The following is a 27,371-nucleotide window of genomic DNA, read 5'->3' as shown; positions in this document are numbered from 1 at the left end:
CGCGTTGACAGCGGAATGGGGTCGACATCTGGATACGACATTAGTTTGTATGAATCCAACTATTCTCTATCGGATTAGTCGACCCTAATGGGCACCTTACACGATCAACCGGATTGACAATTCAATATCGTGACAGCTAGGTTTTCAACATCTGATCTAACCTCAATCAATATTTTTCCACCTTACACGGTCAATATCGCCCTCAACCCGAGACAACGAAAATATTCGCGATGGCCTGTGGCGACATTTGAGTTTCGGATCCGAACTATTCTCTATCAGATTAGAAGGCTGTAAGGCAATTTTCAATTGGTAAAATTTGAATGAAAATATCTACTTGGTATTATTTAATTAGTTGAAGCGCGTAGTCCTAACCTTAACTTAATCTATTTCCCCTGAATTTTCAGATATTCCTACTAAAATGTATTATTATAATATAACGTCAATTTCAGACATAATTTTTGTGTGGGATTTTCTCACCACTTGCAGAAAAAAAGTGATTTGCATTCACATAGATTACTAATTTGATTCGTAAAAGTTAATTTTCATTCATAATTTACACTTTAGAATTCGGTTTTTCTTCTCAAAAATAAAGGGTGTGTCACATCAAATTGCATCACGGAAAAAACGCTGTAGAAATTCGCCCAGTAGACCGATCCTTTTGAAAATTTTAGACAGTAAAATAAAAACTATTAAACAACTTTTGGCATTTTCTTTTTATTCATACTTTGAGCCCAAGCCCGTATGCTCGCACCTTCCTCTTTACCCCGTCCATAAGGTTCTGTACAAGGTCAGGTTGTAGTTTTTTTTGAACAGAAATCCATTTTCTCTTGAAGTCCGCCTCCGATTTGACAACTTTTGGATTCTTCCGGAGGGCCTGCTTCATAATCGCCCAATATGTCTCTATTGGGCGAAGCTCCGGCGCGTTGGGCGGGTTCATTTCCTTTGGCACGAAGGTGACCCCGTTGGCTTCGTACCACTCCAACACGTCCTTTGAATAGTGGCACGAAGCGAGATCGGGCCAGAAGATGGTCGGGCCCTCGTGCTGCTTCAATAGTGGTAGTAAGGGGCTGTCCACATACCATGTGGACAACTTTAGGGGGGGTAGGGGTTACGAAAATGTCCACGCTTGTCCATGGTGAGGGGGTAGGGGGTTTTGATAATGTCCACGTGGACACGTAAAGTATATTGAAAGGGGTGTAAGTGACATAATCGATTTCTCTACTCTTTTGGTCATAACTAAGCTGCAAACACATTCCCAGCTGTATTTGACAATGTGTCAGAGCCTCGTCTATCGGATTCTAAAGCAAACTCAAATTGGAACGTTTTTGCAGTTGAGTTATTTACTAAAGAGAAAGTTGTTGAAGAGAAATCGATCAAATCACTTACACCCCTTTCATTCTGAGTCCCTTATTTAATGTCAAATTTTAATAAGATCTGTTCTATATTTACAAGATATTTTTAAATATACGCCCACCCTGAATACTCTGTATTCAACAATAGAAAGACAGTGTTGCCTGAGAGTGCTGCCCGGTCAGACATCCATATTTTTTCATATGGCTGGACTTCCTCCCGGAGATGTATATTTTGAAAGAAACGCGCATGAACTGACATCGATCAATTTATTCCAATCTGTAATAGAGGATCATGTATTCCGTCAGGATAAAGACACAAAAATGTTGGAATTTTTGTAGTATGAAAAATCACGACTTATGTGCAGGTTTCGATTCAGCTTCTACTCTTGACCACAAAACGGCTTCGTATTTATTTTCCGAAAGCTACCAAGGTTTTCCGAAAATTGAAACGAACAACAAATTCTTCTATGAGTGGCCGCGGGCCGTATCTGTGGAGATCTGTTTCTTTGAATGATGTTTTTCTTTATTGATATCTGGTAATTTTTGTAATACGCCTCTAGTGGGTTGCAAGTTTGCAACATTTGCACAACCCGTTTGGATTTGACTCGATCAGAAGAATGAACGCAATATTGTGCTAATTTCAAATCCGACCGGATTCCGGAATAAAGGTTTATTTTATCGAAAAACATTTGAAAGAACGCATCTCAATCTACGATTCGTTTAATAAACGCAACGAAAATGCATGACTTGACTTAGATGGCACCCAGTGGAACTTTAGTCTTCTCAACGTAGGTATAACTTGCGTTATTTTTATTAGTAGATAGTATTTAGTTGAAATTTCTATACCGTAGAACACGCCTTGAATGTATTCAGGAGTGTAAAGCCCTAGAATACGCATGACCTCAGTACAAGTCGAACTCGAACCCCCAGCAAGATAAAGTGTGACGCGAACCACTCGGCCACGGGACATATTTGTAGCAAATTGTGAAGAGTAAATCATTCACAATAATGTTGAGTTAAAAAAGATATTGAACAAGTTAATAAAACCCCCAAGAAAGTTCTCTGGATCTGGTAGGACTGGAAGGAAATCTACATTATGAGCTTCTACCAAGCAACTAGTCTCGTTGAATTCCAATAAGTACTGCTCGTAGCTGAACGTATTAAAATCAACGATCTAGAACACTGGCGCTTCTAAGACTCCATCCGCCTTACTCACTACTTACTCACTCATTATCAATTGTTAATGTTTCTGTAAGACGAGAAAATATTTCGCAATCCGCGATCATTAATGTATATGAATGGGTTCTGAGACATATTACGTTCATTCTAGAACTTAAAAAATTGAATGGAAATTTTGACTTGGTGTTATTTGATTACTTGGTTGATTACACGTAATCCTGACCCCGACTTAACTACTATAATATTACCGCTAAAATTGGTCATTATAATATAAAATCATTATTAGGCATAACCTTCCTTAAACATTTTTCACCACTCGAAAATTAATATAATTTTAAATTACATAGAATAGATATTTGATACGGAGAAGTAAATTTTAATTAATAATTTTTATTTTCAAAGTGTGTTCAATCCACCAATCCATTGTCATTATCCCTTCCCAATAACGAAGCACAAAGTTTAATGCAGTCAATACAAATAACGTTTATTCGGTTGAGTGACAATTCGGGTGTGTTGAACGATCCAAAACTAGCAATACAGGGTAACTTCGATAAAACGTACATTTCACTTTCAAAATTGTACGTTGTATCGAAGCATAATAAACAACTCACAAACGTAGTCTATAATACATTATTGTGTAGCTGTTTTAGTAAAGTTAATGAATAAATTCAATTAGAAGCTGTAGCCAGCCTTTCTCATGGTGTTTCCCTTCGTACTGTTGATTATTTTTTTAGAATCCGGAATCACAAAACCAGCTGTATTTCAGGATTGATTAAATGTACAAAACATGTTTTAGCATCACAATACAGATAATTTATTGTTCTTTACATAAAAAATCCTTTGCACTTTGGAAATGGTAAAATGTACGTTATATCGAGTGACGTTATATCGAAGTTCCCCTGTACATTACAATATTTAGACGAATTGAACAGCGCGTTGATATCAAAATCGGTGAATTTAAAACAAATTGTTACTATTAACAAGGCTATCATTTCTATTAACAAAACATGTGATAGAAAATTGAAACAAACTTGAAATTAGATTTAAGCGAAAAATGTAGGATTCTCTTGATTTTCTCCCAAAAACTGGAGAAATGTCCACGTGGACAACAGGGGGTGGGGTATAAGGAATGTCCACGCTTGTCCACGGAGGGGGAGGGGGGTGTCTAAAATCATGCTTTTTCTGTCCACGTGGTATGTGGACAGCCCCTAAGCGCTTCTGTAGGCACTCCTTAAGGTAAACCTGCCCGTTTACCGTGCCGGTCATCACGAAGGGGGCGCTCCGCTTTCCGCAAGAGCAGATCGCTTGCCACACCATGCACTTTTTGGCAAACTTGGATAGTTTCTGCTTGCGAATCTCCTCCGGAACGCTGAATTTGTCCTCTGCGGAGAAGAACAACAGGCCCGGCAGCTGACGAAAGTCCGCTTTGACGTAGGTTTCGTCGTCCATTACCAGACAATGCGGCTTCGTCAGCATTTCGGTGTACAGCTTCCGGGCTCGCGTCTTCCCCACCATGTTTTGCCTTTCGTCGCGGTTAGGAGCTTTCTGAACCTTGTATGTACGCAGGCCCTCCCGCTGCTTGGTCCGCTGGACGAATGAACTTGACAAATTCAGCTTATTGGCGACATCCCGGACCGAACTTCTCGGATCACGTCTAAACTGCTTAACTACGCGCTTGTGATCTTTTTCACTGACGGAGCATCCATTTTTGCCGTTCTTCACCTTCCGGTCGATGGTTAGGTTCTCGAAGTATCGTTTTAGTACTCTGCTGACCGTGGATTGGACGATTCCCAGCATCTTACCGATGTCTCGATGTGACAACTCCGGATTCTCGAAATGAGTGCACAGGATTAATTCACGACGCTCTTTTTCGTTCGACGACATTTTTCCAAATTTACGAAAAATTGACAGTGAAGCATGGCCAACGTGATCTATATACTCTTATCTGATTATAAGCGAAAGCTGAAGATATAATTCCTAAAAATTAAATTTCTACAACGTTTTTTCTGTGATGCAATTTGATGTGACACACCCTTTACATCATAATACTCGTTTCACAAATACAGACTGTTCCTTTCAGTTTCAGAGATGCCAGATTATTTTAGTTTGCGAAAATATATGCAAGTTTTATTATCTGCAAGCAAATGTTTTTATTCCATAAATGAGACTATGACAGTAGAACCCCGATTAACCGCGAGCGGGTGATCCGCCCTGCGGATTATTCGTGACTGCGAATTCCATAGTAAATCAATAGGCCTTTCCGGAATTTGTTAGTGAGTGGTAGGCCCATGCTCTTTTGTTGTGGTCATGGCTTTTACATTATTTAGCCACTGGTGTACACGACCTCATAGATGGATAGTTGATTGATTTCTGTATTGATAGAACATAGTTTTTATGTTGAAACATCTCTTTTCGTGTTTGCATTTTTTGTCCTTTAATAGGTCATCCGCGATTTTCGTTAATCGCGGTGAGTTTGCCCGACTATTCCGCGGATAATCGGGATTCTACTGTAGCTTGAATTAACACATGATGTTTTTTCATCTGTCATTTTCCCAGATTTTCTCATTCTCCAAATTTTATAGCGGAGTGTGAAGAAACACACAACCCGCTCACTAGCGCAAAGAATGACCGAGTTCAACGTTAAAAAATTCCTAAAACGTTGTTAAGTTTCATCCACTCTCTCACCATCACATTGTCAGTTTACTTTGAAGTTTTGATTTGTATCGTGAAAAGTACCGCATTTTGCTATTCAAAGTATCGGTTTTCCAAACCAAAAGCTTCCATTTATGATTCCTACAATTTCAGTAGTTTATAAATTTTAATTGCAATCGCAAAAAAGACCAACAAAAATTAAATGTACGCTTGCATATCTGGCAACTCAGTCTGGAAGTCCGTGAGGTAAAACGTCAACATCATGCATCCATATGAAATGTCACGATATTGATGCTCGAAAATCCGGATTTCTGCGTCGTCGCCCATGCTCTCAAATGTCATCATATTGTCAATAAAGTTAACCGTGTAAGGTCCGCTTAATGCAGTTTTAAATTGCTAAAATTTGTATGAACATTTTTTCTTGGCGTTATTTACCTTGGCGTACTTCTTACGTTGTTCTGACCCTAATTTAAACTTTATTGTATGAATTTTCAGATATTCTCACCAAAAGTTACCACTATAATATGAAATAGTCCTCAAAAACAATTTTTGTACGATATTTTTTCACTACTTTTCACAAAAGTGATTTTCATTTACATAAAGTACTAATTTGATTTGGGAAGAATAATTTTCATTCATAACTTTTATTTTAAAAGTGTGTTCTTTTTTTCTGCAAATCCATATTGTCATGCTTACTCCCCCATTTCGTAATACGAAGCTCAATGCCGTCGACGAGGATAGAACAAGATAGTCTCTCCTACAGGAACGACGTTTCGTTAGAAGACTGCACCGAGCCTCATCAAACGGTTGTTCATCTGCTTGTGAGGTATAGTGCAAGGCGCCTAGAAGTATATACTAAGGTGGGCCAACTTGCTAAAACCACTCTTCAGCCATCTTGGAAGTCTACTGTGTTTTGTTTGTAAACAAAACACAATACGCTATTGCCGAAGCTCGCTGGTGATCAGTCTGTCTCTTTCACGCTACAAGGAAATAATTCCCCTTCTACTTTCTTCCGTGCTGTTTTCATATACCGCTCCCCTAACCAACTTAGTGACGAAACGGCCTCACCTAGTACCATAGACCCGTCTTGGTATAGTGTATAGCGATACAGATGCTCCGTGTGAGCACATGATAGACACATTCCAGGTCAGATACAGCTTTGATCAACCCGTATGAACTAGAATGTGCATTTTTGGCGTCGTAGAATGCTTACACGCCTTCGAACATGATAGACAAGGACATTCATCTACATAGAAATAATTCTACTGAATAAGTTATTATAATGGAACATTTATACCAACCAGTATGAGTTTCAAGATGCAATTTGACGTTCACTTGCAGTAGAATGGGTTCGAATGTGCAGTTTGAGCGTTTTAGAATGCTTGTACGTCTTCGGACAATGTGGACAGGGAAAGGGACCTTTATCTGCAAGGGAATGCTCACCTAGTTGAATGGCGCATTGAAGTATATCATTTTTTCACTAACCCGTATGAGTTCGAATGTGATATCGCAGCGACGACGACCGGTTGTATGCTTTTGAGCAATGTGGACAAGAATAGGGACGTTCACCTGCAAAGAAATGGTTTTAGTGAATAGTTTAGTGTACTAAAGAAACTCTACCAACCCATATGAGTTCGAATGTGCAACTGGAGCGAATTACGATCCTCAAACGCTTTTGAGCATTGCGAACAAGTATAGAGACGTTCACCTGTAAAATAGTGCTTCTGTTGGATGGTTCATTGTAGTAAAATATTTTTACAAACCAGTATGAGTTTGAATGTGCTGTGTGAGTTCTGTGGTACGCTTGAATGCTTCTGGACAATGTGGACAGAAAAAAAGGATGTTCATCCGCCAAAGAATGACTCTTTTGAATGGTGCATTGTAGCAGTGGCGTAGCATACGGGGGCGAGGAGGGCGGTTCGCTTCGGATGTCACCCTCAGTGGGTGACCCCCAACGACCACGTTTGAGTAACGTTAACAATTCCGAAATTTGCGATAAATTTGATAAATTGAATGATATATTCCCCTTTATTCCTCGCCGCGAATGACGTGAGATAACTCAAGTCACTCGTGTCACTCTATTATGGCCGGTGAATGTGACGGGAAACACGCCACGTGTAAGAAATCGAAAGAATTTGTTATTCCAACAGGAATGGTAAGCAAACGAAGGTCAAGATCAGAATCACGTGCTTTTACCTATTTCATTCATAGCTTCTAGATCAGCTCGTGCGTAGATTTTTATCGCTTAAAGCGAGCGTATGTTTGACTAAGCTGGGAATATAGTTTAAAATTTAGTACGCACATAGAACCAACAGACGGGTAGGTAATGTCGAGAACATAACCGGAGAGACGTCGGACTACACCAAGGGGTGTCCATTATTCGAATATCATGGAGCACAGATCCCAGAATTATTAACTTTTCATGCACAAAATCAAAGAAAATAGAAATAATAGAATAAAACCTCAGCACCCGACAAATTTTGAATTGTTTAGTATTTGCCTCTGAACACTCAAACGCGGTGAAAATGTTATAGGAGTTATTGTTCAGCCGGCAACAAACACACAATTGATGGCAAGCATATCGTAATAGGATTTTACCGTCTGGTATCGTGATATAATTTGGTTTTGCATTCTACATGAATAACTGTGTTCTACTACTCAAGTCCTCCATTTGATACCCATATTGATGGGGCTTTGAGAATATGTAATCCGCCATTTTATAGCCATGTGTTCCAAATTTCAGATCAATCGGTAACCAGGAAGGGAGTCAAATTTCGATTAATGTGGAACAGCGCTGTAGACAAACATGTCACAGCTGAATAAAACCGTTTAAAAACTCCAGCATTCAATCAAATCGAGCGTGTTTTGCCTCTCCTTCACTCGGCGCGACGATTCCAACGCTTTTAACGCACTTCGATAGGCTCTCCTGCTCCACATCGCATAGAAACTCCTGTCTCTCCCTCTTGCGATATCGCACCGCATACATCCCCTGCAAATGCAGCGATATCTCTTATGCTCAAAATCAATCTCAAGATAGCGTCTTTCCTGATTGGCGTCTGATGATAGAATGTTGCCTAGCACCACCATCGCTCACTTTATATAGCCATATAGTTAATGTTGTAGCGGCCGTCTATATATATTCATAATCTTTTTTCCGTCCCCCACCTTCACCTTGTCCAAACGTTTCGCCCGTACCCGTGGTTGCTTGTAATGAATAGCTGTTCGCTGCGGGAGCGCAGACAAAATGTATGGGAAAGTAGGGAATTCTGAGGATATTTCCTATCAATGTGTGTATTTGGAACCAAAATCCATTAATTAATTGAGGAGGTATTAGCGTTCAAAAATTGAACACTTTTTCACACTGAAATATTGAAATGGGCCCCTATATTGAACGGTTAGACGTAGTCCTACGTCAAAACAAACCATGAAATAGGCGAGCGCGCGAGCGATCGTAAAACCAAATGCCGGTTGTCGCTGGAACAGAAACAAAAGGATCATTCATATCGATATTCGCTTTGATTCTTGATCGAGTGACACATAGAATTTTTGACTATATGAAGAAGTATTACTCACTCTCGCCTTCACTCCCAGTGTTTGGCTTAGGATTAGGATACATCATGTAAGCAAAAATTCTGTATAAAAACCCGACCAAAATTAAATAAAGTAAGTAGTATTAGGCTACCTTCTACAGCCAGAAGTTCTCTTAAGTAGAATTGAGACCCGTGTTGTTCCTTGAATATATCACAGTTTTGAGTCCGCTAACGAGAGATCAGCAGCATCTAGACTTCCAACGTTCAATGCAATAATTGTATAATTTGCGTTCGGAGTTCGTGAAGATCTTGTTCTCGTTGATCCTCTCGCTTAGTAGATTTCGACAAATTGTTTAAACTCCCGTTCGTCACGCGTTCCGTAGGGAATCAGTGCGAAGGCAGTTGAATCAACTTGTTGAGGGAATAATTTCGATAGATTAATCGACCTCCGTTCGTTACGCGTTCCGTAAGGAATTAATGCGAGGGCGGTCTATGCAGTTTATTCTTGATGAATTCATACAACACTCTACTTCGAAATCTGTAACGTGCAAACCAAACTCATTACGGTTGATTCCTAAGATAAGATCAGACAATAGGGGGTCTTTTACGGACCAAATTTCTGTCAGATACGGACCAAATTTCTGTCAGTCGTTCTGATTTCTGATTGGTCGATTTCGATAAATTTTGTAAACAAAGTCGATTTTTCCAGTGTTGCCAATAAAAATAAATTACGTTGGGTTTGTATTGAATTTAGAAAAAAAATGAATTTAATTGATATTACGATACTTAGTTTAGAGGAAATGTGAAGGAATTGTATACACGTTTTACCTAATTATTTTGTTACTATATTTTGATTGAATTGAAAAATTTATATATATATATATATATATATATATATATATATATATATATATATATATATATATATATATATATATATATATATATATATATATATATATATATATATATATATATACATCCATTTCATGTCAAACCGATATAGTGCTCCTCAGATTTCCATGAAAAGTGGTAGTTTCTTTCTTTATTGCAAAATATTCCGAAAAATCATTTTTTTCAACTTTTTCCTAAAAGTGCCTTTTTTAAAAATTCATAACTTTTGAATCACTGAACCGATTTAGATGATCGATATATCAAATTGAAGCCAATTAATCTTTTTTGGAAAAATATTAGGCTTGCCAAGAAATCGAATTTTGTTTTCGTAACTATTGATTGTAGTTGTTTTTTGTTATTTTTATGTTTTTTGTTTTTATGTTTTTATATTTTATGTTTTTTCTTGAAAGCTGAGGATTTATTACATAACATATCTCGATATCAGATAGGCTTTTTTGTGTTTTTGAGTGACTTTCCGTCGTCCGTAAAATCATTTTTCCACTCTTATCCAAAAATAATTTTTTGCAAAAATTTATTACATTTGAACTACTGAACTGATTGAGATGATCGACATATTAAATTGAAGCCAATAAGCCAATCTTTTTTGAAAAAATATCACACTTACCGGAAAGATAGGATTCTAGTCGCATAGGTCTAGTCTAGTCACATAAGAATATTGAACGAAGACTTAAAACATGTTAAATTTACAAAATAATGACTCTAAAACGAAAAAAACACCTCTCTAGAACCCTCTTTCCAAGTTCAATACTTTTTTCAATATTTTTTCTATTAAAAATCTACCTCATTGGCTTCAATTAGATTTATTGATCATCTGAATCGGTTCAGAGGTTCAAAAGTTATTATTTTTTGAAAAAGTCATTTTTGGGAAAAAGTGGAAAAAATGAGTTTTCGAACAACACTAAAATGGAAATGGACATAAGTTTAGTTTAATAATAATCTATTTGGTTTCTGATACTAATATATTTTATTTCTACCATGCCATGCTCCTGCTATCAAATTTTCGTTTCCTTGTTTTTTTGTTTTCTCCGCTTTTTAAACGAAAAGATATAAATTTTTTTATAATGTCATTCCTTGTTTTTTCACAATGGAATAAAGTGGATGGCAAAACATACATTTCTCCTGCCATTTTCTTCGGCAAATCAGCTTCGTTAGGTTCCAAATGCGATTTCATATTTCGGAATAGAATTTCCATTGCTAAGAAGAAATTAAAAGTCTCATCATTCACTATGCAGATGGGAGAGTTAGAAGCTGTAGCTCGCAAATATGAAAAAAGAGACGGTTGATACAATCTAGGTTGTGTTTTGCTGACTACCAATCTCTTGTTACACTGCTGACATGTTCTTTCCCGCTGAATATTTTTTTTGATGATGAAACCAGCTATATAGAACAACGAATTTTGTTCTGTTCTGTCGAGAAAAGTTTTCGCTTCATCGACGGTGTACTCATAGTCGAATTCAATATTCATATCATCCACATTATCACTAGAATTAGATGAAGCTGAAATTCGATATGATGTCGATGCTGCTTCATTGTCCATCAATTTCTGGGCTGAACATTCTTCACGCCGCTTTGATAGCAAATCTATCAATCCAATAAGATGTTGTTGTGTATCGGCTGTATACGAAGCATTCGGTACTTCGGTCATGTATTGCGAAAGAGTCACAATTTTCAAGTTATTGCTGAATTGCAATGGAGTTGGGCGTCGTTGCTTTGCACGAATCAATGAGAAAAGACTCTCCAGACAATCTTGGACGAACCGCGATGTAAATATTTGTGGGTGTCCTTCATGCAAAAGCCGATCTGTCAACCTCACAATTGCATTCGTGCAAACGATTACACTTGTTTGCCATGGTTTCCAATGTCCGTGTCCTACTTGGAGATCATACATTAACCGCACCATGGTCTTCAGATGAGCGATATCCTCGTCATATTTCATAGGATCATTCAAACAAAATACTTTTTCTTCTGCCCTATTATTGATAAGCTCGAACCATCGAGCAAAGTCTTCTATGAAGCATGCGGTAGTAAGAAGCTCCGGTAATTCTCGTATTTCCGCATGAAACTTCAATGCTGCAGCCACCGTCCTGTTGCAATATTTTGTTGCGTTGCATACTTTCATTTTATCTATTGAAGATGTTCTGTTGTCAAAGCACACATCCGAGGCCGTTAGTCTGTGACAAAGCCGCAACGTGTTGTTTATTTCGGAGTTCACGATTGTGGTTAAATGGTCTCGATGAACAATATTGGATGTTAGATTTTTTTCACGAACATACCAATCCGGAACTTTCAGGTAGACATTGTTCAACCAGCCATGTACTGTATTTTTAAATACGTGTACGGGATCGGGTATGATCTCTAGCATTCTGTTCTCAGCGTTTGGATGAGGTATCGCAGCATTTAATGTCTCATTTTTGCGACGAATATCGATCCCCAAATCCTTCCACATGCGCTGGTTTTCGGACCCGGAATCTGTTGTTATAAAATGGACACGCAAACTGATTCCCTCTGCTCTTGAAACTGCAGACAATACAGCATTCTTCAAAAACTCTTTTTGTATAGAGTTGCCGGTGTACTCGAAAGCAACCACCTGTTTCCAGCGCGCTGCGATTCCAACTAGCATGAATACCAAAGCTTTACAGGCTAAAGTTTGGGACATAGGAAGCGTTGTTGTTCCAACAAACTGCTTCGTATTTTGGCAAAACTCATTTGCCTCGTCTATGCTCATTTCGTCTAGAACCAATCCGCAGTCCTTTTCTTCAACCGACATTGTGGAGACTTTATGTTGTAGCAGCTCGAATATATCTTCAAGAATACCTACAAAATATCATTTCATATATTAACATGCGATGAGACATATGATTATAATTACATACCAGGACTGAAACGAACTCCTTCAATTTGGCGTAGTAGAGTCCTCGTGGATGGGAACGGGAAGCCTTTTTGAATAAGCTTGTCGTATCCACCTTGACATGCAAACCGAATTTGTAAATTTTCCGTAATCGTTTCATTGGACCAACGTTTCACTTTTTTAACCTCTCCTGTTAATAGCTTAATTTGATCTTCTCTGAAAAGCTTCTTCAAGGGTTGTTTTCCACGAATTCTCGAGGTCAGATATCCGCATTTTTTCTTCCATTGTTTTACAATTCTATTAACGGTTACATCAATATAAAATATTAGAAAATAACATATTTTTTGACACACTACCTTTTCAGCTTGGAAATTTGATGTTTCAAACGAAATATTTCTTCCTGTAGTTGTTTATCTCCTTCATATACGTCAACCAAATCATAATTGTTCTCAATACTTTGTATCTCTTCCCATTCCTCATTCGCGGATGCAGCTAAGGTCGGAATTTTCGTAACTCCATTTTCATTGTATTTCCCATCAACAAAATGAGCCTGTATATATACTAGTATTAGGATATGTTTTAGAATTAGTTTTTAATACTTACGCTACATATTCTTGTGCTTGATTTGATTTCAAAGAATGGAACTTCTAATTCACTGTTCACGCAAAATCGAATCCATTCTTTCCGAATATTTTTGTCTTGAGGGAACCGATAAAATTTATACTCAGGATGAGTATCCGTCCTTCGCTCACAATTAAGGGCTTTACACTTCATTTTTATTTTTGAATTACGTTTTGTATGAATAAAATGGCTTCCTAACGTTGTTTTGGTTGTATTCCTGCTCATATAATAAGATAGAATGTTTTGGTTCAGACAATGAGAATCTGCATAACGCTGTAACGGTTGTCAGATTAGATTTATTTGCTAAAAAAAATCCCAAATTTGTTTTGGAAACGATTATATTATAGATATGGGTATTTAAAAGACTTATTTTATCCTTTTAAAGCATATTTTTGAGATTGTCTATTTGAAAATATGCAATAATCATTGAATTCGCACCAACCAAATGTTACGATTCATTAAAATAGAAATTTGAAAAATCCGATATTTTATAATATTTGGCAGCTCTGGCATCTTCATGTCATGGCTTCGTTTTTGGACGACGAAGAAGAGTAAGAAGCCAGTTGTCTGGTCTTGTCTTAGGTTGATTCCTTCGCGCAACCGAGTTTGCTGCTTCGTTCGCACGCTTACACAACGAATGAACACCAATGAACTTTTGCGGTATTCCCTGCGGCGAATGACTTGAGTGTAGCAGTCACTTTTCGAGATTTCAAATCGTATCCTTATTTGCTGTCGACTCGTTTAAAAAATGGAAGCTGAAAAGTAAGTGCGAATTTTTGCTCAATCAAATGATTATTAATATAAATTTCGGCATTGTAGATTACACGTGGCGATCCGACAACAATTCGAGGAGCTAGTGCGAAGAATGGAGGAGAATCCTGCGGTGGCAAAGGGTTTTAAGTTTGCTGAAGCAGCGAGCACATCAAAATCAATTTTCGCCCTTCTGGTGAAATGTTGTATTTTTGCTGTACGTCATTCAGTAAATCGAAGATTTTTTCGACTGCAACGCGATTAAATCCTTGTGTACTGGCGGTGGAGGTTGCTTCTAGTGTCCGAAGTGAGAGTTGTGGGTGACCAGCCAGCCAACCTATTCAGGCTAATTGCTTTTGGCCATTGAAAGAGTGAGAAATAACATATCTTTCGACCAAATTATACGTCAGTTTCCAGATTTCTTTCGTCTTAAAACTATTGAACCGTTGTTCCAAAAAAAGAATATAATCTACGAGCTCGTTCTCTTGCTTCGTCGTAAAAACATTACTAAATGATCCGAGCAGCTGGAGCTGCAAAATATCTGAACAACGTAAATAACGTTTAAGTGTTTCTCGCGGTACAGAACGCACTAAGGAGACTGCATGTAGCACTAACATACCACTCTTCACTGCTTAGATGGCCGCGTACAAGCTGGTCTGTGGCCACTTTTTACGATCGGATGTTCTGGTATTTCCGCATCATGATTCCACATCTATTTTCAACTATGTTCACAAATTTTGACAGCTGCATTTACAGTTTATGTTGGAAAAATACCTGGTCATACTGCCCCAAGCAGGTATGCCCATTCGGCAAAGACGAAGCAGCGCACTAAATCAGTGAAAATTGTCGGAAATAATGCCAATACGAATTTATATAAAGAGCAGAGTCATAAATTTCAGTATGAAACGTACAAAGCTTATTTTGTTGACTGCTTTTTTATATGTTTTTCTTGATAATCAGTCGGTTTTCCAGGTTTTCAAGGAGATACTTCTTCCTCTTAAATGACACTAACGTTCCTAGAGGAACTTCGCCGTCTCAACGTAGTATTACTTACGTCAATTATAATAGTACTTGGTTGAGATTTCTATGCCAAATAACACGCCTTGAGTGCATTCTGAGTGGCAAGCTCTAGAATACGCGTGACCACAGTGCAAGTCGGAGCAAATTTCTTTGACGAAAAATTCCCCCTACCAGAACGGGAATCAATAACGAGCCAAAACGAAGGGTGGCCCATTTCACCCCGCCTGGTCATATTGCACCTATCTACCCTATATTTCATTACTACAGGCTTGGGCCAACTTCAAATGAAAAACAAACATGATGATTTTGATTCTTAAAAATGAGGCCTGTGAAGAAGCTATAGTTAACTTCTTATCGCTAAACAAAGCCGTTAACCGAGAGGGTAATTAATGATATCTTATATTTATTTTCCAATATAACAGAACATTTTACTTTCACTCATAGGTCTACGCAAGACGGGTCTATGGTACTAGGTGAGGCCGTTTCGTCACTAAGTTGGTTAGGGGAGCGGTATATGAAAACAGTACGGAAGAAAGCAGAAGGGGATTTATTTGCTTGAAGCGTGAAAGAGACAGACTGATCAGGAACGATCTTCGGCACTAGCGTATTGTGTTTTGTTTACAAACAAAACACAGTAGACTTCCAAGATGGCTGAAGAGTGGTTTTAGCAAGTTGGCCCACCTTAGGATATACTTCTACGCGCTTTGGGTCTACGATCTCTGATCATCTGACATTTCATTCGCACGATGGCTGCATGCGCTTCATTATCGTCATCGGCCAACCAAAATGCAAAGCTGCTCAAGTTCTATAAATAAAACACGAATGCAAGTTTCTTGCCTTGATGGATTGCTTATTAAAAGCTGCAACACGAAAATGTTATCAGGTCAAAGCAATTGATTGGGGGTCCTCGTAGCCTAATTGGTTACGTGTCCGCTGCTAAACGAACGATCATGAGCTGATAACTCAGGACCCCTTAACTGACCATCTTTGTGTGTTATTCTAGCTACTATGTCCACGCAACAATCATCATGTGAAGGTAATCCCAATCCCTTACCGCTCACATTTTCGGTCTGCTGCATCGGTAATTGGATCTATCCCCAACTATAACCCAACAAAGGAAGCCTCATATCAACAGTCCCGCTGTGAACAGCCCAACTGTGAACATTCGAACAATAGCAATATTCTTACGCCGAAAAAGGCGACATGTGTTGTGCATCGATAGAATAGGAATTCTCTTACGTCTGACGACTACTGTGTTATAGATAAAAACAAATGTTTATCGATAAATAGCGATACTCTTACGCCTCAAAATGGTAACAGTGTAGTATACAACAAAAGTTATCTTAGGATAAAAAATGTACACGAATGAATTCGGCTCTGTTAGAGCTGAATTGCTAAATGAGCCTTATAAATTGTAGGGATAAAAAAAAAGCAATTGATCACAAAAAGCAGCGATTTCTGGGATGGAAAAACAAATTCAAAATGATCAAGTGCGGCCGTTTCACTAGATTTAAAACGCATACTCAAAAAACTGAACGGAATGCCCGAGCGAAGTCATGTAAACAAAAATTATAAAAGATTGTGTTCAAGACACGATCGCATCGTTGACGTAGAACTACGCTGTAGTTTAATTCAAGTCGCTTGTTTATAACTGCGGATATTATTTTATAATGCTACGAAAATTTTGAAATAACCATTCCACCAGTTTGGTCGCCTTGAAATGTTTTTGACGTTCAATTACGTCTTTCGGGAACATATTGGGATACAAATTGAAAGTCGAAAATCTAGCACATCGGGAAAATTGTCCAATTTCAAACGCTTATTGCTTAGTCATTTCATGATGGATTGATGAAATTTTTACGTCAATCGATTTCAGAACTCCATAATAATTTTTTATATTGAATAAAATAATATATGTCATGAAACTAACTATCGAACAATTGAAAAATCTCAACCCCTATCCTAACGGAAATACCACTTCTGATTGGTCGAAATTGACGAAGCATGCGGCTGGTTCCTAACAGAGACATCAAAACCAAGCAAAAAAGTAGGGGCAGCTTTTGTTCCTACCGAAATGTATTACCTAACAGAGACATCAAAATCAAGCTGCCTGGGGGAAATCGACATTGTAAATACATGAAAGTCGGCATTTATATATTGCAAGTAAGGTGAGTGATACGATTAATTCTAGCAAATAAAATTTAAATTTGGAACTTTAATGTTGGTTGCTTCGTGAAATTTAACATCAATGACCGATCGTGTATTGTGAAAAATTTAGCACAAGTGTAAGTATAACGTTGTATATGGTAGCAGTTGTGTTAAAAATGACTTGATATTTGAAACGATTTAATTCAATTTTCACAAAGAAAAACCAAGGTGTGTTCCCGCTCGAGAACGGATCGTTTGGTTTAAGCTGTCTGTTTTGTTGTGTTCGTTTTCACCCAAGGAAAGTTTATACGGCGGGAAAAATTGGAAAAGTGAAGAAATATTAGAAAAAGTGATTTTCCATATGCTCTACATATAGTATCAGTTGTTGTTAGTTCAATTAAAATTCGCATTGGGTTGAATAAACACTCAGAGTAAAAATTATAAAAGAAAATTACCTTTTCCATTCGGTATTGGTAATTATCTTATATTACATTGATGAGTTTTTTTTTCTATATTTCATCCATACATAACATAGGAGGCATCTCGTCTAGTATCACATAGGGCGGTTTTCATCATATCTCGTACCACTTCGGTCTCTTTTATCTGATACGCACCATCGAACGATATCGTACACAATGAGGAGCATTCGAAGTGCGATTATTGTTAATTGAAAAAACACAAATGATTACTAAGCCAACGGTAGTCCTACGTCAACCTTGCAGTTATATCATAGGTATAACCCATCTACAGTTTTTCAAGAACGGGTTATGAAGCATACACGTACGCACACAAATGTCGAGCCCTTTCTGTTGATATTGCCAGTTCTTTGACGAAAAATTCCCCCTACCAGAACGGGAATCAATAACGAGCCAAAACGAAGGGTGGCCCATTTCACCCCGCCTGGTCATATTGCACCTATCTACCCTATATTTCATTACTACAGGCTTGGGCCAACTTCAAATGAAAAACAAACATGATGATTTTGATTCTTAAAAATGAGGCCTGTGAAGAAGCTATAGTTAACTTCTTATCGCTAAACAAAGCCGTTAACCGAGAGGGTAATTAATGATATCTTATATTTATTTTCCAATATAACAGAACATTTTACTTTCACTCATAGGTCTACGCAAGACGGGTCTATGGTACTAGGTGAGGCCGTTTCGTCACTAAGTTGGTTAGGGGAGCGGTATATGAAAACAGTACGGAAGAAAGCAGAAGGGGATTTATTTGCTTGAAGCGTGAAAGAGACAGACTGATCAGGAACGATCTTCGGCACTAGCGTATTGTGTTTTGTTTACAAACAAAACACAGTAGACTTCCAAGATGGCTGAAGAGTGGTTTTAGCAAGTTGGCCCACCTTAGGATATACTTCTACGCGCTTTGGGTCTACGATCTCTGATCATCTGACATTTCATTCGCACGATGGCTGCATGCGCTTCATTATCGTCATCGGCCAACCAAAATGCAAAGCTGCTCAAGTTCTATAAATAAAACACGAATGCAAGTTTCTTGCCTTGATGGATTGCTTATTAAAAGCTGCAACACGAAAATGTTATCAGGTCAAAGCAATTGATTGGGGGTCCTCGTAGCCTAATTGGTTACGTGTCCGCTGCTAAACGAACGATCATGAGCTGATAACTCAGGACCCCTTAACTGACCATCTTTGTGTGTTATTCTAGCTACTATGTCCACGCAACAATCATCATGTGAAGGTAATCCCAATCCCTTACCGCTCACATTTTCGGTCTGCTGCATCGGTAATTGGATCTATCCCCAACTATAACCCAACAAAGGAAGCCTCATATCAACAGTCCCGCTGTGAACAGCCCAACTGTGAACATTCGAACAATAGCAATATTCTTACGCCGAAAAAGGCGACATGTGTTGTGCATCGATAGAATAGGAATTCTCTTACGTCTGACGACTACTGTGTTATAGATAAAAACAAATGTTTATCGATAAATAGCGATACTCTTACGCCTCAAAATGGTAACAGTGTAGTATACAACAAAAGTTATCTTAGGATAAAAAATGTACACGAATGAATTCGGCTCTGTTAGAGCTGAATTGCTAAATGAGCCTTATAAATTGTAGGGATAAAAAAAAAGCAATTGATCACAAAAAGCAGCGATTTCTGGGATGGAAAAACAAATTCAAAATGATCAAGTGCGGCCGTTTCACTAGATTTAAAACGCATACTCAAAAAACTGAACGGAATGCCCGAGCGAAGTCATGTAAACAAAAATTATAAAAGATTGTGTTCAAGACACGATCGCATCGTTGACGTAGAACTACGCTGTAGTTTAATTCAAGTCGCTTGTTTATAACTGCGGATATTATTTTATAATGCTACGAAAATTTTGAAATAACCATTCCACCAGTTTGGTCGCCTTGAAATGTTTTTGACGTTCAATTACGTCTTTCGGGAACATATTGGGATACAAATTGAAAGTCGAAAATCTAGCACATCGGGAAAATTGTCCAATTTCAAACGCTTATTGCTTAGTCATTTCATGATGGATTGATGAAATTTTTACGTCAATCGATTTCAGAACTCCATAATAATTTTTTATATTGAATAAAATAATATATGTCATGAAACTAACTATCGAACAATTGAAAAATCTCAACCCCTATCCTAACGGAAATACCACTTCTGATTGGTCGAAATTGACGAAGCATGCGGCTGGTTCCTAACAGAGACATCAAAACCAAGCAAAAAAGTAGGGGCAGCTTTTGTTCCTACCGAAATGTATTACCTAACAGAGACATCAAAATCAAGCTGCCTGGGGGAAATCGACATTGTAAATACATGAAAGTCGGCATTTATATATTGCAAGTAAGGTGAGTGATACGATTAATTCTAGCAAATAAAATTTAAATTTGGAACTTTAATGTTGGTTGCTTCGTGAAATTTAACATCAATGACCGATCGTGTATTGTGAAAAATTTAGCACAAGTGTAAGTATAACGTTGTATATGGTAGCAGTTGTGTTAAAAATGACTTGATATTTGAAACGATTTAATTCAATTTTCACAAAGAAAAACCAAGGTGTGTTCCCGCTCGAGAACGGATCGTTTGGTTTAAGCTGTCTGTTTTGTTGTGTTCGTTTTCACCCAAGGAAAGTTTATACGGCGGGAAAAATTGGAAAAGTGAAGAAATATTAGAAAAAGTGATTTTCCATATGCTCTACATATAGTATCAGTTGTTGTTAGTTCAATTAAAATTCGCATTGGGTTGAATAAACACTCAGAGTAAAAATTATAAAAGAAAATTACCTTTTCCATTCGGTATTGGTAATTATCTTATATTACATTGATGAGTTTTTTTTTCTATATTTCATCCATACATAACATAGGAGGCATCTCGTCTAGTATCACATAGGGCGGTTTTCATCATATCTCGTACCACTTCGGTCTCTTTTATCTGATACGCACCATCGAACGATATCGTACACAATGAGGAGCATTCGAAGTGCGATTATTGTTAATTGAAAAAACACAAATGATTACTAAGCCAACGGTAGTCCTACGTCAACCTTGCAGTTATATCATAGGTATAACCCATCTACAGTTTTTCAAGAACGGGTTATGAAGCATACACGTACGCACACAAATGTCGAGCCCTTTCTGTTGATATTGCCAGTCTAGATTAGCTTAGCCGTCATCCTTTGTGGAGAGAGTTTTCATACCGTCATGCAAAACCAAAATGACCACCAAATGACAAAATTCCAGAACATTTATTGTCTTTCTGAGCTGACGATAGCCTAGCTTAATCATTCTCCACACAATTGTGTAGTTCAGAACCTTTATGCAATGGCATCAGTTTGATGCAATGCTTGCAATGTCAAAGACATCAGAGAGTGAGTAATTTGGTCGCGTCCACAGCTCAATCCGAATCCGAACGAAGACTTATGATGTCGTGAAACAATTAATTGCCTTGAATACAGAACGAGACTGTACGTTTGCCTTCTTTCCTTGCTTGTTGAATTAGAAAGACTTTAAACTTCTTCAGTTCATTCGTCTCTATCCTTCAAAAAGGCCCTTGAAAAACTTTACTTTATCCATCATATTACTCTTCCACCCCCACTACCTTGAGAAAAGCATTCGATCCCTCGCCGTCCAGGACGCCCAGCAACGATGTTGTTCAGTCGATTTCCTCACGAAGAATGAAAGTTTGCCTCAGCGAGATCAACCGTTTATACTCTAGGCAAATATTCCCCTTCGTTCTTCTTTTTCTCCTTTGTTCACGGAGTGAACATCCTACGTTTTCCCCTTCGTTACTCGTCAATAAGTTACTCGTTATTGACAGCTCTGTTCGGGATGGACAAATGAACAGAACAAATGTATGAGGAAATGGGAATGCTTCCAATTTTCATCAATTTAAACCTAATACAGACTATGGGATTGTAATGTATATCAAACATATAGCATATCAAACAAATCTTAGGGAATTTCCGATTCGTTTGGTATGTAAATCACCACAATCCGTTCACAGCATTTTATTTCGTAAAAACGTGACCTGTTTTCTGATTTGGCACCCTTAATGAAAGACGTAGTTCTACGTCAAAAAAACGAAAATGAATTGACAAATACTTAAATGAACACCGAGTCATATTTTCGCTCACCTAGAAATGAACCTCTCACTCGCCTCTAAGATTTTTTTTCATAATTTGTCGTTTGTATGATTAGTTAAAATTATTTACATAATACAATATTTAATCTCCGGGATCAAAATTAAATTTTAGTTCATTAATATCTATCCTATCATTACATATATCAATGAAGGTGAAGGTCAACAATAATTTCAATATTGGTGTTCTCTCATTCGCTGCTATCCCCTTCCAGTGAGGGCCGGAGAAAATTATCTGAACAGAGAACGCGTCGCCTGCCAGTTATCACTAGCAGCTTTTGTTGTGGTAGATCGTACGCAGCCCGTACTCTAGGGCACCCAAAAATTCCCCTTGATTCCGCGCGGCGAGTGACATGAGATGCCTCAAGTCACGGTATTCCTGCAGGCGAATTGCGTGACTATAGATTGTCACTTGGGTGAGATTTGAAGTCGTGTCCTCATATGTTATCGGCTCAGGTATGAAATAAGAGTTGAAAAGTAAGGAAGTTTCCACAATAAAGAGAGAAAATTTACTATATCACGTCATTCGCCGCGCGGAATAAATGGGATTGTATTGTATTCCCCTTTATTCCGCGCGGCGAATGAGGTGAGATGGCAAACTTCCTCGCTTTATTCTGGAAGCCACCTTACTTTTTAGCTCCTATTTGATTCCGAAGTCGACAACATATGAGGACACAACTTCAAATCTCACCTAGTGACAAACTATAGTCATCCCATTCGCCTTTGGAAACACCGTGACTTGAGCCATCTCACGTCATTCGCCGCGTAGAATAGAGGGGATTGTCTCGATGGTGGCAGAACAGTGCAGACAACTCTCATCGTTTGTTCTCCTCATTACGTACATTAGTCGCCGATGTGAGAATTTTTCATTTGTCCATATATAAAGGGTGCTGCGTTGCGAAGGCAATAAGTTCCGAGCAGCTATATTCATCCACAAACGTGGCCAATTGATTGCAAGATTTGCTGTTTCGACCTTCGGTCTGGCTGTTCGTTCGAGGAAAAAATGATGGATGAGTTTGGCGGAAGGTTGGTGTCGGATTTGGAACGAAGACGGGAATGAGATTGTGAATCGGAAGTGTCAACCGAAAGCACTCTCCTCTCTTCTGTATAATATAAATGAGAGATATCAAAAATATTAAAGAGGTACACAAGGACTTTACGATCTCTCGAGAATGAGTTGGATATTGAGTTTTAATGTCAGTCTCTGGATTGTTGTGGCGAGCGGTTGATTTTAAACGACGCGGATTGGTTACGGCAGGGATATGGTTTAGGAGCAGCGCCTTACATTTAAGCCACCTCCCGTCTTCGCGCTAGCTGCTCCATAGGAATGTTTGCACATGCATCACGAAAAAGATAGCTTCGTATAGGGCTGTTAATTTCGCCACGTGTACTGTAGCCGAAAGCCGGAGCCGGAGCCGATATAAACAACCCATGATATTCGGTCAAATTTCTCTATTCCTGAGTTCACTTCAGGAACTATTCATTTGTTGATCTTTTAATTGGCATTTTTCCCGGCTAGAGTCGAATGAAAGTTTTTATAGAAGAAAATCAAAATCGCTCAATATTAATGGTGAAATGAAAACGAATTTGCTAACTCTATTGACTTTGACGATGTGACCAGACAATTTGTATCAAGTCTTTGTTGTCAAGTCAAAGTATCAAGACACGGGTTGATTGAGGGAGCGTCACCCAAGCAATCCGGCCCGGGTGCCACCCATTCACGCTACGCCACTGTATTATACAATTTTACACTAACCCGTATGAGTTTGAATATGAAATTGCAGCATCAAAGGCTTGCAGAACGCTTTTGGGCAATGCGGACAAGAGTAGGGAAGCTCACCTGCAAAGAAATGATCGCAAAATGGTTTATTGCGGTAAAACATATTTTACTAACCAGTATGAGTTCGGATGTGCTGTGCGAGACTAGATCTGTGCCCAAAAGTTTTATGACAATGTGGACAAGAATGGGGACGTTCACCTGCAAAGAAATGACTACTAAATGGTTCATTGTAGCGATTTTTTGACCAACCAGTATGAGTTCGAATATGCTGCGTGAGATCCGTAGTACGTTTGAACGCCTTCGGACAATGTGGACAAGAAAAGCGGCGTTCATCTGCAAATGAATGATCCTGCTTAAAGGTTTATTCAATAGTATTCTATTAACCAACCAGTATGAGTTCGATTGTGGATCCGCAGCCCTGAAGAATCCTTAAACATTTTTGGACAATGAGGACAAGAATAGGGACGTTCATCTGCAAAAGAGTGTGTCTGCTGAAGATTTTATAATTGTAAACCATTTAGCGGTACTCACGTATTAGCCTCACCGGAGCCGAAATTCAATAGATAGCAATTTTATTGTTCGCACGGGCACTCATTTATCTTCTGTATTGTTGTTGTTTTTTTGTTTGTAGTGTTTTATTATTTTTCAGTGTTACGAAAATGTGTATTTGGGATTAGCGTTATTTACGTATGAACGTGTACGCAATATTCATTATGAATTTATTTTTTCGCAATGAAATTTATTCTAGGATCAATGTTCTGGTGAGGGAGTCTCCATCTAACGAGTATAAGGAACTGAGGCGGCCCCAAGCCGCCGAGGGGGCGCGATTCCAGTCGACCGCCGTCGGAAGCGACGGTCTCTCTCTCTCAAGCAAACCTGTGTCCCACCGCTTGCCCGCTTAGTTTGAAACATAAGAGACGATCCGTCAGTTTGGTCCGACGGAATGCGTTTGCTCGGTTAATTTTTGCTATGAAATATGTGTGATGCTCCGGTGGCGTTCATATGTAAATATCAAACCCCAAATACGCATTTTCGTAGCACTAGAAAATAACAAAACAGTGCAAGGAAAGGCAACAACAAAATAAAAAACAACTGTGCGAAAAATAAAAATGTTATCTATTGAATTTCGGCTCCGGTGACGCTCATACGTAAGTACCCATTTGACCAACCTGTATGTATTCGAATGTGCAGTTTGAGTTTTGTATGATCCGTAAACGCCTTCTGACAATGGGGACAAGAATAGGGACGTTCACCTGCAAAGAAATAACTCTGCTGAATGGATCATTGTAATGAAGAACTTTTGACGTTGGATCACTATTGCCAGAAGATATTGGGTCTGCAAATTGAAACACTAAATATTGGTCGCTTCACGGGAAGCAGTATGCAACAAATAGCGTTATGTATTTCTACGTCAACTGTGCGATCATGTCTCGGGCACAACCCTTCTATTTTTTACCAACCCGTATGTATTCGGATGTGCAGTTTGAGATTTGACGAATCCTTAAACGTCTTCTGACAGTGGACACAAGTAAAGGGACGTTCACCTGCAAAGGCATGACTCTGTTAAATGATTCATTGTAGGGGAAAAACTCTCTTTACCAACCCGTATGAGATCGAATGTGTAGTTTGAGATTTGAACTATTGATAAACGCCCTCGAACAATGTGGACAAGAATAGGGACGTTCACCTGTAAATGAACGATCCTGCTGAATGATTTAGTGAATTGATTTTTTTTAACTAACCTGTATGAATTCGGAAGTGCGCTTTGAGTCTGAATTTTGAGCGAAATGTTTTTTCGCATTTGTCACATTTGAATGGTTTCTCTTCTGAAATAGATTATCAGTCAATATTTACAGAAATTTTCACCAATTTGGAACAGTATGTGGTCTTATCAAACTTTTGTCTGCAAAGCCTTTCTTATAATTATGACGAGCTTCCTTTTGCGAAGCATCCAAATCACCTTTTCTTTGTGTATTTGTTATTGCAACCGGAATCAATAACGTACTGTCGTCTGCTTCGTCCATTCCTCTGATGGAGAACAGCTCTCCATTTTGTTCCTTGACTTGAGTTTCGGCTTCCCGTTCAATTGGGACTGTCTCGAAAATGTTATCATTACTCGACAGCTTGTGGTCATCAATCATTAACTCTGGCTCCATCTTGATGGCAGTCGGTTCAACGCTGGGCAAAAATTGGAAGCAGCTCTTGGGAATGTTGTGGATGGTTATGAACTGTTGGTGGCATTTTTTGCACGTAGGATAACTGGTTAACTGGGAAGTGAAAACGCTCAATTTCTGCAGGATAATTTTTAATTTCTGCTTTCGAAGATTGGCGGGGACTAGCACGTAATGAAATTTCTCATTGCATAAAGCAGAGCAGAAACTGCATTGGTCACTGTAGAAATGAAATATGTTCGAACATCAACATCATTTACAACAATCAAATCAAAATATACGATTACGATACGCATACGAATAACAAACGCGGCTTGCAATGATGCGTTTTCCTCGATTTCTTAATCATTATGGAAATAAACTTACAAATTGTTGCTAACAAATGGCATTTCACTGTTTCAGCAAGATTTTATCTATCCGAATAAATTCAATGTTCAAAACTGTCCAATAACAACGTAGAAATGCTAAAACTTTTTTTATATTTCAGAAACAAAACAAAGTATTCTTTGCATCGTAACAAGAAATAATAGCAAAGAAATAAGAGCAACGGGAATAACCGCAGAGAAAAAGCAAAATTCTAGAGCAACATTTCAATAGGGCCTAACTCGAAAGTGACAGTTTCGAAAAAGTGGCTTTGAAATTTTAATCCTCTTTTTCAAATTCTATTTTAACCCTTCAACGGCTACCGGCATCTATATTGCCACCAACGATTATATTTTTTGACGTAGGACTACGTCTAACCGGAAGATATAGGGGGTGAAATGAAAATCTAGGCACTGAACAAGTAGGAAAAAATGCAAGATTTGGAACGCTTATAACTCGAGCATTTCCCAATAGATCGCAAAGGGTTTTGCATCAATTGATAGGAAATATATCTACATCTATCATAACGAATAACATTTCATTTTTCTTGAGATAAATAATTGAATAATTGTGAAACATCAAGCATTGCCCAAATGCACTACGTGCCCATTTTTGATTGGTCCATTTTATGCTCCTCAAATCGTACCGACCAAAACGGGCAACAACTTAAAAATCCCCGCTCTGCTGCCGTAACGATAATTCTTTGTGTGGACACCGACTGGACAACATCGTTGCTGGACGGGCTGGACGGCGAGGGATCGAGTGCCTTTCTCAAGGCAAGAGGGCGGAGGTGGTAGCGCTGGAGTAGAATAGAGTAGAGTTTTCAAAGGGCCTTTCTCAAGGCTAGAGACGAATGAACTGCAAAAGTTTAAAGTCTCTATAATACAATACCTTCCTTCCTTCCTTCCGTAACGATCATTCTCATCCAAATCGTACACCACATCGTTTCGCATCACATCACATCAACAAACCAACACAAGCAGCCATGGTTGGACATGGCAAAAGAGGAAAAGTGAAGGGAAGGCCAAATCCCGCTCGAACCGTGTTGGTCTGCCAATTGTTCCGCAAGGGTAGCTAGGCCGAGCGCGTTAGTACCAGTGCACCAGTCCACCTAGCCGGCGATATATAGTTTCGGCCGCCGAAGTTATCGAGTTAGCTGGCAAAGCTGCTCGCGACGATAAGAAAACCCGCATTCAGAACAGACCACAATCGGTTCCGTGGACACCAAGACAACAACAGGCAATTGCAGCGAGTGGCGAGTGGCAAACGCAATCGCAAAACGGCAGCAGGTAGCAGAAGAAAAAAGTTTATACAAACTGCTTTGGCGGCAAATCCAGAACAAGACGGCATCGAGGGCGTTCGAAATGGTTTTTTTCAAAACCACGAGTACTAAGTTTTCTAAATTGGAA

The 27,371-nt window shown here is 38.6% G+C and overlaps 1 protein-coding gene and 1 long non-coding RNA gene across 2 annotated transcripts in view; one reads left to right on the top strand and one right to left on the bottom strand.

Annotated features, from left to right (window-relative positions):
• Positions 1-4,286: 4,286 nt before the first annotated feature.
• The window catches only part of LOC129765680 (zinc finger protein 709-like), a 67,738-nt gene continuing 44,653 nt past the window's right edge, over positions 4,287-27,371 (bottom strand). The window contains exons 17-30 of the mRNA XM_055766091.1: positions 25,389-25,819; positions 25,171-25,254; positions 25,032-25,115; positions 24,889-24,972; positions 24,598-24,681; positions 23,817-23,900; positions 23,678-23,761; positions 23,543-23,626; positions 23,405-23,488; positions 6,947-6,997; positions 6,808-6,891; positions 6,669-6,752; positions 6,485-6,608; positions 4,287-6,429 (exon numbers count right to left, since the gene is read on the bottom strand). Coding sequence (XP_055622066.1) covers positions 6,496-6,608; positions 6,669-6,752; positions 6,808-6,891; positions 6,947-6,997; positions 23,405-23,488; positions 23,543-23,626; positions 23,678-23,761; positions 23,817-23,900; positions 24,598-24,681; positions 24,889-24,972; positions 25,032-25,115; positions 25,171-25,254; positions 25,389-25,819 — 1,435 coding nt within the window. The 3' untranslated portion in view covers positions 4,287-6,429; positions 6,485-6,495. The remainder of the gene's footprint in view (positions 6,430-6,484; positions 6,609-6,668; positions 6,753-6,807; positions 6,892-6,946; positions 6,998-23,404; positions 23,489-23,542; positions 23,627-23,677; positions 23,762-23,816; positions 23,901-24,597; positions 24,682-24,888; positions 24,973-25,031; positions 25,116-25,170; positions 25,255-25,388; positions 25,820-27,371) is intronic.
• Positions 12,868-17,052, top strand: LOC129771731 (uncharacterized). The gene is made up of 3 exons (XR_008742468.1): positions 12,868-13,859; positions 13,917-15,249; positions 15,312-17,052. It is a non-coding gene; the product is annotated as an uncharacterized LOC129771731 (long non-coding RNA).

The sequence above is a fragment of the Toxorhynchites rutilus genome, chromosome 2 (genome assembly GCF_029784135.1).
Source record: "Toxorhynchites rutilus septentrionalis strain SRP chromosome 2, ASM2978413v1, whole genome shotgun sequence".
Classification (NCBI taxonomy): domain Eukaryota; kingdom Metazoa; phylum Arthropoda; class Insecta; order Diptera; family Culicidae; genus Toxorhynchites; species Toxorhynchites rutilus.
The sequence above is the reverse complement of the archived record's forward strand: the minus strand, read 5'-3'. Positions and strand labels throughout refer to the sequence as shown.